The 12,131-nt window shown below is 38.1% G+C and overlaps 1 protein-coding gene across 11 annotated transcripts in view; it reads right to left on the minus strand.

The window, feature by feature from the left end:
- si:ch211-199g17.2 (uncharacterized) overlaps positions 1-12,131 on the minus strand; it is a 63,947-nt gene that overhangs the window by 14,757 nt on the left and 37,059 nt on the right. For 9 of the 11 annotated variants that reach the window (XM_081700615.1, XM_081700603.1, XM_081700576.1 and 6 more), the window contains 20 exons: positions 11,755-11,888; positions 11,543-11,650; positions 11,239-11,296; positions 10,980-11,093; positions 10,666-10,878; positions 10,437-10,570; positions 10,184-10,306; positions 9,984-10,029; positions 6,307-6,348; positions 6,083-6,169; positions 5,802-5,920; positions 5,595-5,705; positions 5,454-5,511; positions 5,235-5,345; positions 3,563-4,150; positions 1,309-1,395; positions 1,102-1,161; positions 874-1,007; positions 681-794; positions 538-595 (listed from right to left, as the gene is read on the minus strand). In XM_081700615.1, the coding sequence (XP_081556741.1) occupies positions 538-595; positions 681-794; positions 874-1,007; positions 1,102-1,161; positions 1,309-1,395; positions 3,563-4,150; positions 5,235-5,345; positions 5,454-5,511; positions 5,595-5,705; positions 5,802-5,920; positions 6,083-6,169; positions 6,307-6,348; positions 9,984-10,029; positions 10,184-10,306; positions 10,437-10,570; positions 10,666-10,878; positions 10,980-11,093; positions 11,239-11,296; positions 11,543-11,650; positions 11,755-11,888 (2,499 nt within the window). The remainder of the gene's footprint in view (positions 1-537; positions 596-680; positions 795-873; positions 1,008-1,101; positions 1,162-1,308; positions 1,396-3,562; positions 4,151-5,234; positions 5,346-5,453; positions 5,512-5,594; positions 5,706-5,801; positions 5,921-6,082; positions 6,170-6,306; positions 6,349-9,983; positions 10,030-10,183; positions 10,307-10,436; positions 10,571-10,665; positions 10,879-10,979; positions 11,094-11,238; positions 11,297-11,542; positions 11,651-11,754; positions 11,889-12,131) is intronic. The other 2 variants (XM_081700607.1, XM_081700610.1) reach the window with 2 other exon arrangements.

A 12,131-nucleotide genomic window follows, 5' to 3' on the forward strand; every position in this document is an offset into this window, starting at 1 on the left:
TTGTGGCATACCTAACTGAAAAGCCTTTTTCAAGGCTACCCTTGAATTAAAATATCATAATTAATCAAGGTCTGCAAATTTCATCTATAAAATCTTATCCAGAAAGGAAAAAGTTTGCAGAAGGGGAACCTACTTTGTGCTGCACACCACTAGCGAGCACATGTGTGTGTGCATTCAGTGAAAACAAATACAAATGTAAGCTCAAATTTATTTTCCATTTCTAACAATTAAAATGAAAACTGACATTTCTCCATTTCTCATATTTGAATTTTGAAATGGATCTTGTTTCAGTTTGACATTTCTGTTTCTGAAATGAAAACAGAATGACCAAAAGATGCATGGACCTTTGTCAATTTGAACAGTTGTCATTTTCTGCAAATAAATAAATGACTTTTTAAAATTTGTTATAATGTCAGTAATTTTTGCAGTAAAACAAAAATTTATTTTCACATACCTATAAATAGTAAAACCAGAGAAACTGAATTTTGCAGTCATCTAAATACGTTTTTTCAGAGTTATGTATATAGGTACACTCACCATTATCAAAGTCTGCAGAATACAGGTGCTCATACTGCTTTTCATTCAACATGATGACCTGTACAACACAAACACTTGTTAATTCAGTTAAATTACAGGCTTCTATATAAAATACACCCTTTGTTCAGGTCTAGATAATTTACCTTAGCATCAAAGTGTTTCTCCAGCAATGCAAGTCTCCCAGCCAAGTCTCGAATCATCAGGTTACAGATGGTCTTCCACTGCCATTCCTGGAATATCTCGGGATACTGAATTCTCTAAAAATATATAAAAAGTTATGCAAACTTGAAAATACAGTAATTAAAACCCAAAAAAGTCTACAAACTCCCCACTCACAATGGAATGGTACTGGTGCCTCTCACTTGTCATATGGTCACAAATATCCACCCTATTAATACGTTCAGCACAGTTCAGACACAGAAAAAAAGTCGCCTGAGGGATTTTTCGGCATTCCAATATGTTACACAGACCTGCAAACATAAACAAACCCCGCCCGTTTAAACAAAAAATTCTTCTTGACAATATATCATTAGAGTGCTAAGAGGAAGGTTGACATATACTTACCTATAACAGGCTCTGTGTTTGAAACACTAAGAAATGCAGAGACAATGCTTTGTCCTGCCACTGTGACACATGAACACAATTTGTCAGGACACCACCACATGAAGCATTTTTGAAGAAATGTCCTTAAGTGGCATGCCATTTTAGCAAGGTTGCAAAAAGTTGCATCACCACAACATACAAAGGACAGAACGGGGAGATGGCACAAACCTGTGGGCAGGTTTGGAAAGCTGTATGTGTGGGGTGGTGTAATGGCTGGGGGCCTGCTCTCCTCTCCCAGGATAGACTGTCGGCACTCTGCAAATTTCAATACACAGGCCGTGAGTTTCAATTTCAGCCAGTAATTGAATACTGCAGAATACTACACTAAAAGCAGCATAAAGATGATATACTCAAGACTGAGAATACTGAAAGATTCACTCTTGGAACTGTGTTCTTGGAATTGGTCCTGTGTTCATGCCACAAATAATCATTATGCCTTTCTTTTTAAATCTCTTACACATTTTTTTGACAGTTACTCCTTTGGGATTAGTATGCTATACCTGGAAACAACTTTATACTTCTGGGTTTTCTCTACATGTAGAGACTAGAGACACTATGTATCGGGATCACAATGTAGTGAAGATAGATTACATATTATTCATAGTGAAACTCTGACCTGATCAAAAGAGGGGCTCTCTTCCACCCCCAGGCCACAAATCATACCTAGCACTGGCTGCTGCCTTGAAATTGAGCAACCAAGCCATAAATGTCCCAGCTTTCAAGATGTCCTGGCTTCTAACCCTCAACCCCCTCTCCTTAGGGGTCATAAACTGATGGATGGGAAGGTGAAAAGCTTACCATCCTGGTTATATTGTAAAAGACTGAGTCCATAAATTCCATTAGATTTAAATCCCTACCAGGGCAAGTAACTTCTCATCCCACAGATTCACAAAGTAACAATTTACCATTTAATCTACTATGATGTCAAATAATCAACCAGTAATGTATTGTGATATTAATATAATCTCCAAATTGTGCTGTTTGCTCCTGTTATTTTATAAGCACCTGTTGTTGCATTATTCTGTTATCATTAATTTGTAGTATTCACCAAGATCACCGCATTTGTATGTTGCTTACCTCATGCATATTGTAAACAAATTGTTGATATCATTCCTAGTTGTGTTTACCAGCAATCTTAAATGAACCAATTACATAATATATTAAAGTTAGTAGATTGTCACGTCTAGAAACCAAGAAAGTTATTACACTGATTATATAATTGCTATACCCTCATTCTAAGAAGAGGAGGCAGAAATGGTTAGGAATATGACATTTTTTTAAAACAATAAAGGAATAATTAAACATTTTTTTTACTGTCTTTATAATAGATGTGTGGTGGATCCTATGTATTCCTATATCTCCAAAATTCTTTCCCACCCCCAATTGTGAACAGATCTTATTGAATATGCATGACCTAGCTAGGCCTCATTTATTCCAAGATATAACTGAAAAAACTCGACACCCTCAGTAGTCTGGTCCAAGGTATGAGCTGCGAAAACTGACCGAAACGGAAGAAGAGAACCGGAATTCCTTGAGGCCTGGATTTCGACAGAAAAAAAAACAAGACATAGATATTGTTCAAATCTACCAGCCACTGAGAACAAGAAAACAAAGGGAGCAACAAATAAGTAGCCCACAACGCAACAGAATTTATTCAACCAATCAGCTCATATGAAGGCAAGCTATGTCAAAGCAACGCCTCCACCAAATCAGGCAATCCAACAACTCCAAATTAGACCACCACGCACAAAATTTGAACAACATTAACACTGGATCACATCACTCAAACTCTATTTAAAGGTGAACACTCCAACCGACCAACACAGTTCAATCTGCACTGATGATGTCTTCTCCAATGGGGACGACACATCTGCAATCAAATTGCCAAGTTCGGCACAAAATGAACAATTCACTTTCTTTTCTTTCATAAACCAATTAAATAACCTCTTGCTAAGCAGCTACAAATACTCAAATCTTAGTTTAGCATATTTTAATTATGACATCCTCTTTTTGTTATTATCTTACTAATTTCTTTTTAATATCCATCGGAATTTACCCATCACAGCTCATATTGAACACACCTGTCTGCTTATGACAGGAATTCCAATAAATTTCCGGTAAAGAACCCTCGCATATTTCGGAAAGGTCTGCACATGAAGGCCTATATGACTCATTCAAGCCAGCTCCAAAAGGTCCAATAACCATTTTCCTCATTGTCATCGGATTCCAATGACTACTAGGAACAGCAAACTCCAAAAAAGGTTATTAGTAGGTTATAAGAAATCTGCATTTTTCAGGACTAGGCACTTTAGACAGAACCGTGACATAATACCAAACCATTTCTGTTCTTTTCAAACATCAGTGTATTAAACAAACATGGTCAAACTGGTTTGGACAGCAAAACACATGAAGATGCACTGACCAAGCTGTGATCTGTCTCCACTTTTCCACTGAGCACCTGAAGACTGTGGTTTTGCCAGGAGAGAGGCGTGATGAGCAGGAGGTGGTTCAAGTTCAGAAGCAGTAGGGACTGAGAGAGCTGGAGTAGTGCAGTTAGAATCAGATGTAACGTGAAACAGTGGAGAAGCAGCAGAGTGGGTGGACAGAGAAGCAGTTGGGTTTACAGAAATTGGAGGGGTAGTTGAATGAGGAAGACCAACATGAGGTGAGTCCTGGCAGGCACATGCAGGTGGAAGAAAGATGGGGGGGGCATACAGGACTGGAGGGGCAGACTGGTACTGTAAGGGAGCCTCAGGCTGAGAGGAAAGAGGAGGTGGGCCAGGGATGGGAGATGACAGAGGTAAGGAGGTTGGACTGTAAGAGGGTGGTGGAGCAGGCGAAATTGGGCTATATGAACGATCAGGTACATGAAGGTCGGCAGTGGGTGTGAGTGGGGAAGAGGGGTCACAGGGATTGTGTAAAGATATAGAAAGAGAAGATAAACTGGGACAGGATGAGGCAGAAACAGAGGCGGGATCCACAGGACACATGGGATAAGAATGGACATCATCTAGAGAAAATAATACAAACAAGAATAAGAAAAAAGTGTTAGCCCTTTCAACTTTCAAGAAGGCCCCAATATTGAAAGAGGAGGAAATATACTGCCTAATTTTGAAAAACAAACAGGAACCTTTCACAAATGAAGGACAATGCAGTATGAAAATAATAGCAAAAGATATAGCAAAAATATTTTACATACATGTTAATCTCTACCATGAAAAACCCAACTGTTTGGACCCTAAACTTATAGAAAACTGCATGATGCCCACAAGTATACGTCAATTAGAAATGTAGGCAATTTATTACTATTTACTGTAATATTACTATTAACTATTTCACAAAAATGTGTCTAAGCTTATTGTCCATTTTAATTCTGAGTACGTATACCCTTAACTTGCACAAGTCTGCACCCTTTCTGTTTTTGAAAAATGTATGGTAGTGGGTGGATCATGTGTGTGTGTGCAAAGGAGGCACATTGTGAGTGATGAGTGTAGTGGGACGGAGGGAGAAACTGAGGTAGAGGGTACATCAGCATTAGCTATCAAATAGATTAGCCTTATGCTAAATATGGATAGCAATTGAAGCTTTAACAGTAGTATCAATTACAAAAAGGTTTTGTGACATAGGTCATTTGAAGTGGAAGATTTTATGAACAGTCCTGAACTGAAGGACAACTTAAAGTTTATGGCATATTTACACACAATAGAGGCAAAAAATCCTCACTTTCATTGTAGAGTCAGGAAAAAAAAAGAAAAAAAAGAAAAGAAAAAAAAAGATATAAATAGATAGTAATACAATTAAACAGTAGTTAAAAGCACCAAGAAAAGCTGCTGTTTGCACAGAACTGTGTGTCAGATATTGCATGATTGACAGCGGCAACTCCACAGCAAGGAAAACAACCCAGTGGTGGTGGTTGACACAGCAGAAAGGATCAGTGTGGTTTATTTGTACATTTCATCTATCTCACTCTGAACAAGAGCCTCCCACAGAAAAACTCACAAAGATTTAAGGCCAGCTTGGTTGATGACCCAAATCCACATTCAAGATAAAATAAAAGGCAACAGGATAATGCAATTTTAAAGGGCTGTTGTTACCATTTGTATGATCTGAGATTGTGTCAGGATTGGTCTGGAGAGAGGAAGGACTTGCACTTAGCATCAAACTAGTATCTGAATTTGTCTGCAGCAGTTGCAAATTGGACAGAGCTGGTGAAGAAAAAAAAAGCTTAAGTGCTGCAAACACAGTCAAAAACAAATCCTTAGGTAAACAAATCCACAAAACTTTTTTTTATGCTTAATTAATGATGTGCTTGCCTGTGCAGAGTGGCGCAGTTCTTAAATCTGTAAACACCTTGGCACTGACATCAAGTTTCTGGAGTAAAGACAGGGGATAAAGACATTTGCCATGATTACACTCAATTTCACTGGGGTTGTTACCCCTCACCATTATTTTACCTTCATTCCAATCCCTGTGGTTCTCTCCACTGCTGCTAAACGCAAAGCTATCTTATGCAGTTTCTTTTCCACGTTTTCACCATTTGCAGTCCATCCAGGATACTTATGTTCCTGTTCAAACACACACAATAGTTTCAAATTCAGTCACCTATGCTCATTATGAGTGAAAAGGGGTAAGATACTGAAAGATGCTACTTAATGGCTTACCAGATAGATTTTCCTATGGGCCACACTACACAAATGGTCCAAATGACATCTGACTGAGCACAGTTCACAAAACAACAGTTTCTTTTTGCCATGACTCACACATGTGACAAAATTCAATCCTGCAAAACAATTTTAGATTAATGACTGCAAAATTGTCCATTACTAGCATCTAGTACTACCCATTATTATTCAAAGATAAGACCATCACTCTTAATATTCATCTGAAGTGGATAATAATTAAATTATACCAATAAAGCTTAAGTGTCACTGAAGGTACAAACCAATCATGGCACTGGGCTTGGTCTTTTTCTTCTTTTTCAGATGTTTTGTGAGATTTAGCCTCTTTTGGTCCTGCTGCTTTGTGGATGCTGATTGAAAACAAGTGCTAGTTATCATCAAGAAACTTTGGACAGCCAACGACACTTTCTGTATAGTCTACACTCATGGCAATATTAATTACCAAACCACATTAGATTTCTGTAGTTCTAAGCATTTTTGTAATTACCTGATTTCATGGTGATTTGAGAGGGCTCTAGTTCCTTAGCTTCTGAAAAAAAAAAAAAAACCCAAACAAACAGTCACCCACAATGTCAAAACAAGAATAGCAATAGAGCATCTTCAAGGAGCTTACTGGATGACCACTCAGCTAGATGAATGCTTATAACCAATAATTCCAACATTTACACATTTCTCTTTATGACTTAATTCATTAGTTTAGTATCAATTATATTTCCAAATCCAGTGGACAAAACTAGTTAGGAGAGATCTGTGGCCTTCTTTGTTTCAACATCTACAAGTGACAACTGCTGTCACTACTAGAGCTTGATGAGGTACAAAACAAAATGATACAGCAAAGGGGAGCCACGATAACATCTCAGAGAGGTGACGGTTCATATTGTGGGAATGATCAAGTCCCAATGAGTCCATGAACCAAGCTCAACACCAGAGCTTCTGACTTGAGATTGAAGATCAGTCATATGGAATGGCTATGGAATGGAGCAACCATCAGGCACCTCCTCTATATGGATGACATCAAGCTGTATTCGACAAGTGATCTAGATAATGACTCCCTAATCCACCTCACCAGGATATACAGAAATGGCACGGAATGTCATTCGGACTGGATTAGTGTGTTCAGATGGTTAAAAGGAAAGGAGGGGTAGCTAGAACTGAGGAGAGTGTACTACCAAAAGATAAAATAGTAGATGTTGAGGACAGCTCCATGCACGTTGGAATGCCACAGGCAAATGGCAAACTTGAAGAGGCCACAAACAAAGCCAGCTACAGGTGGATCCAGACAGCTGAATAGGAAGAACAAGATCTGAGCCACCAACATGGACAACAAGGAAACTCCTCATAATGCACAGAGGGGTTCATCCCATGTCCAGCACTCTGAGACTGTACACTAAATGAAAGGAGGAGGGCCAAGGACTAGTGAGTGTCAGAGCCACTATCCAGGATGAAACAACCAAGATCCAAGAGTACACCAGAAAGATATCCCCAAGTAATGAGTGCTTAGTGAGTACTTCAGACAGCAGAAACCTGAGGGAGATGGAAATGAAGAAGAGCAGTAACTACCATGGGAAGATAAACCCCTGTATGGTATGTACCACTGGTAAATAGTGGAATTGGCTGATGTGGCGAAATCCTACCAATGGCTGGAAAAGGCTGGCTTGAAAGACAGCAGAGTCACTAATTATGGCAATAGAGGAACAAGCTCTGAATATAAGATCAACAGAATATGGGATCTTCCACACCAGGCAGGACCCCAGATGCAGGCTGTGCAAAGTTGCCCTGAGACAATCCAGCACACAACACCACGATGCAAAATGCTAGCAGGCAGAGTGCACATGGAACTCCAAAACCAAGTGGTTGGCATAATTTACATTTGTGCCGAGTATAGGTTGGAAGATCTATGGTCAAAATGGGATACCGCCTAAAGGGTAGTGGAGAACGACCTAGCTAAGATCCTGTGGGACTTCCAGATACAGAAATGATAAAAATGGTAATGGATACCCAACTGGACAGAGTAGTGATAGATTTAGCAAACGTAAGCGATGGCAACATCAGGAACAAGGATCATGAAAAGACAGAAATATCAAGGGCTGAAAGAACAGGCCTAATATAAATTCTAAAACTGGAGTTGACCAACTGTGCTCCAGAGGCCATTTATAAATTATTCATATGTTTAGGTCTGAATGTGCACACACAACCTTCTGTGTAGAAACTTGCATTTATAAAAGAAATACTTGGCACAAAATTGGGTGCATATTTACAGAAGCTTTGATCCTTGCATAGAGCCATATGCAATATTTATAGAGAGCAAGTCATTTTGTTATAGAGTGAACCACTCAGCTTCTAAAAGGCAGTTGGAATTGTCTGAATGCATCAGGTGAGGGACTGCTATACTAGCCAGTAAAAGGTCTGCCAGATTGGATACCTCTAAGCAAATAAACTAGCTAGTTAGCCAGCTTCTAAGTTATGGCTTGTTGATGAAATATAAATTACAAATTTATCTGAAATTGAATCTTGTTGATTAAAGTAAAAAAAAAAAATAAAAAAAAAATCAATAATAATTTTAAAAAGCTACAGAATAAAAGGATTGAACTTTTTTTAATTTATATTTTGTATATGTTATTTACAAGGCATTTCTTTTTATACAAGCTAGTTAGCTAGGTCATCATACAATAAAGTTAGCTTGCTAGTAGCTAAGGTTAACTATACTAGCTAGCTACTTGGTTTCGGTCTCGACAACACCCCTGGTTGATCTGGCTTCCACTGACAATAATATTAAATGAATAAAACCACTTAGCTAGCTGGCATGGATAACTTGCTACTGTTGCATTTGGGGTTGTGATGCCTGTCTTTTTAGTGTCAAATGCTGAGTGAAGCCTTCCCAATATTGTCTAAGGTTTGAGAATTGTCTGGAGTGAAATGTGCAGGGCAAACCAACAATTTGGCTGGGACCCTGTTAAATATAAATGCCAACTATGCCCGTTTCTCCATTGTCATTTTTTCTTCATAATATCTGCAGAACTGTGGGAGTTTTGGCTGTACCTGGGTAGGACGTGGGTTTATGTATGCAAATTTGAATCAGTCAAGACTGTAACATAACAGTCTAGGGTGTAGGCCCATTTTAGCTTCCTGCTTTGCATAAAAGATTTGCATTCGAAAGAGCAAACACTTGTGTTTGAGGTTCATGGTATGTCAGTTGCATGAACTGAATTTTCCTTATTCAGCTATGCCAAGGAAAAATATTTTCCATTCTATGGCACTGGTAACTACTACATGATGGGTTATGGGTTAAGGGCCTATGTGACATAGGAACCAGAGTGGGAACCAGAGTGTACAGGAGATTCTCAGGACAAGTTGAGCTGACCAAGGTGGAGTAGAAGGGTTGATGGAATTAACTTATGCAACACATGAGTTAAGGCAGCTCATTCAGCTGTGCACACTTAAGAAGACTGTGATTTATAAAGTGGAAACAGCATGCAGTGGTGTGTAGTCCAGGTTCTCTAATTCTAAATCTTTGGAGTGTACACCATTTCCTCTTGAGCCTAGCCATGAATGTTTTTCCTTTTGAGCAACCAAAAGTTGAGTGTAACATTAGTCAAAGTGTTACAATTGTATTAGCAGTAATTAGCTTGAAAAGGAAAAGAAAGGAAAAAAAAAAGTGTTTGAATTTCTGTGTGAAAACATTTTTCCTTAAGGGATGTGGAGAAGGTGTCATTCAACCAAGTCATATAATTTTATAAGATCACCAAGTACCAGGTTTGTTTCACAGTGAAGAGGGCTAACATTATATCAGCACATTTAGCTAGTTAGATAAGGCTTCAAACTGAATCATAATGTTATTGGTCCACACGTTCTTGTTCACTAACAGTAAAAAGTAATTTTTAGTCAAGTTACCCATCTATAAATTAGCTGCAGTTTTTGTCCTTTAATAACCTGAAATGCATAAAATCTCCACGTCAAGCTTTATCTGAAAGAAAATCATGCACACCCCTGTTGTCTATCTTCTGAGCTCATTGGGGGGGGGTTGTCTAAGGGGAGGGTTCCAGGCCTGGAAGATACTGTAGCTTAACTTTTAAAGTGTCAGTAAAGTGTCAGTAGTGGTAAATCTTAAATGGAAAAAAATCCTTTTGGGCTGGCATCAAAACATGTACTCCTATGTACTCTTACTTCTTTCCTCCTTCTCCTTCTTTTTTGAAGATTCCTTTTCCACCACCTAAAAAAAATAAATAAATAAATAAATTTTGAAAAAAAAAACCAAAAAACATTTTAAATGATGAGAGAGACGAGGGGGGGGTGGGGGAAGAGAAAATGTAGAATATGCCACAAACTAATCCTCTAACATGAGATGAATCACAGCAGATGATAACCTTAATGCATCCCCAGCCTTCCTTGTCCTGCAGAAACTTTGCCTTCTCTCGGAGGTCTGCAATTTTGCAAGTCAACTTGATCTTATCTCCCCATGATGCGACAAGCTTAGAGTGCTTATTTTTCTATGGAAACAACATATACAAAATGGCCCTCAAATTTAGCACATACACGGTAGCAAAGTTAGACCAAGGCACTCTTGTGCAAAACATATGTGGCTGTAATGCATATGCTCAGCTAACAGTCAACACTGACAATGTAGTTGAAGCGGTGCCTGGGATTGATCAGATGGGTCATGTAACTTGTAGTAGAGAGGATTACTTTGCAGCATGAGCACAAGAAAGAGTTCTGATGAGTGGAAGTGCGGTACTCAGTGATCATGCTCAATCCTGAAAGCAAAATAAAGAATGAATTACAAAAAAACATTAAATGATATTTAGTTTGTATTCTAGTCAAGCTGTGAAGGAAGAAGAGGAGCACTAACCAATAACCGGCTCTGTTCGGGTGGGACTAGTGAGGTAAGACCATAAATGAGGTGAACTTTGTGTGGGATCTTTAGAAAATGGCAAGGGGTTTATCAGGTTTTGTAAGGGCTGTTTCGTAAGGGCTGTATCAGATTTGGAGTATTCTGCCTTCACAATGCCTCTTAGCAGATCTTGTGTATCCTTTTCTTCAGTTCTCTCAATTACTTTGAGCACTATAATGAATACACCACATAGGCATTAGGCAACCTGTATAGCCTGTCTACAAATAAATGCACAGCAAGAATTTGAGCCATATTTATAAAAAGGTGTGAACCTTTGGATCCATGACTCCCGTCACATTTGTAATCATTCATTGAAGAAGCTGCCAGTATATTTCTGTCATCATTTGATATCAGTTTACATAGAGAGTCTCTGAGTTTTCCCAAAGCTTCAGACACCACAGACATGGGAGAAAAAAAAACAAAAACAAAACAAAACAAAACAAAACAAAAAACCTGTTACATGCTAATCTTTTGGTGTTTTATATTTAACTCAAACCTAAGTCAAACCTTATGAGCTGTATTTTAACTCACCAGTTAGAATGGGAGCATTAAGAATCTGATGGTAATCTTCGGCCTCCAAATCAAGTACCTGCAAAGGCACAGAAAAAAAAAAGAAAACAAATGATCGTATCTGCACATTCCTGCTAGTGTTAAATATTTAACATTGCACCATGAATGAACTTTAAGCAAATTAGAAATATTACAAAAAGACACTCATTTATTTAAAATGTATGCTACACTGTCATTTTCACCCTTACTGTACAATTTCCTAACAATGTAAATTTTTACTACATGAAGTGTACACGAGTAAAAATAAAACCAAAACAAACAAGACCTGTGCTTCTCCATATCCTTGACTCCTCTCCAGCATAATGGCTTGAGTTCTTAGCCATTTTGCCTCCACTTTTTTTTTACCCCGCAGAGAAACATAGTCTATAGATTTCTAATGTAAACCAACACAAACATAAGAGAAGATGTTTTTGCCAAGTTAAGTAGCAACCTTTAATCTTAATCATGTCTAATGTATAAAGATGTATTTAAATTTACCAGATACATATGTTGGTGATCCCGACTGGTCAGATGTTTTATAATGGAGTTCTCTGGAAATCTTTCCGTGCATGTCATACACATATAGCATGGTGGCTGGTCCTCAGTGTGACACTCAGTTACAGAACTCAAACCTGTACACACAAACACATCCAAAGGAACATGAAAAACTAAATATTAAAAATTGAAATTGTATTTAAGATGAGAAACACTACTGTGATGTAAATTGGAAAAAAAAAAAAGAAGGTATATATTTATTTCACCAAAAAAACACTTCATGATACAATCTGGCATCATCTGTTAAATCAGAGCATCACTTCTCAATTTCATTGTCTGTTCCCAACTCAAACTTGAAAGATGAACTTTCCCTTTAGTAT

The sequence above is a fragment of the Electrophorus electricus genome, chromosome 2 (assembly GCF_041902795.1).
Source record: "Electrophorus electricus isolate QZ-2024a chromosome 2, ASM4190279v1, whole genome shotgun sequence".
Lineage (NCBI taxonomy): Eukaryota > Metazoa > Chordata > Actinopteri > Gymnotiformes > Gymnotidae > Electrophorus > Electrophorus electricus.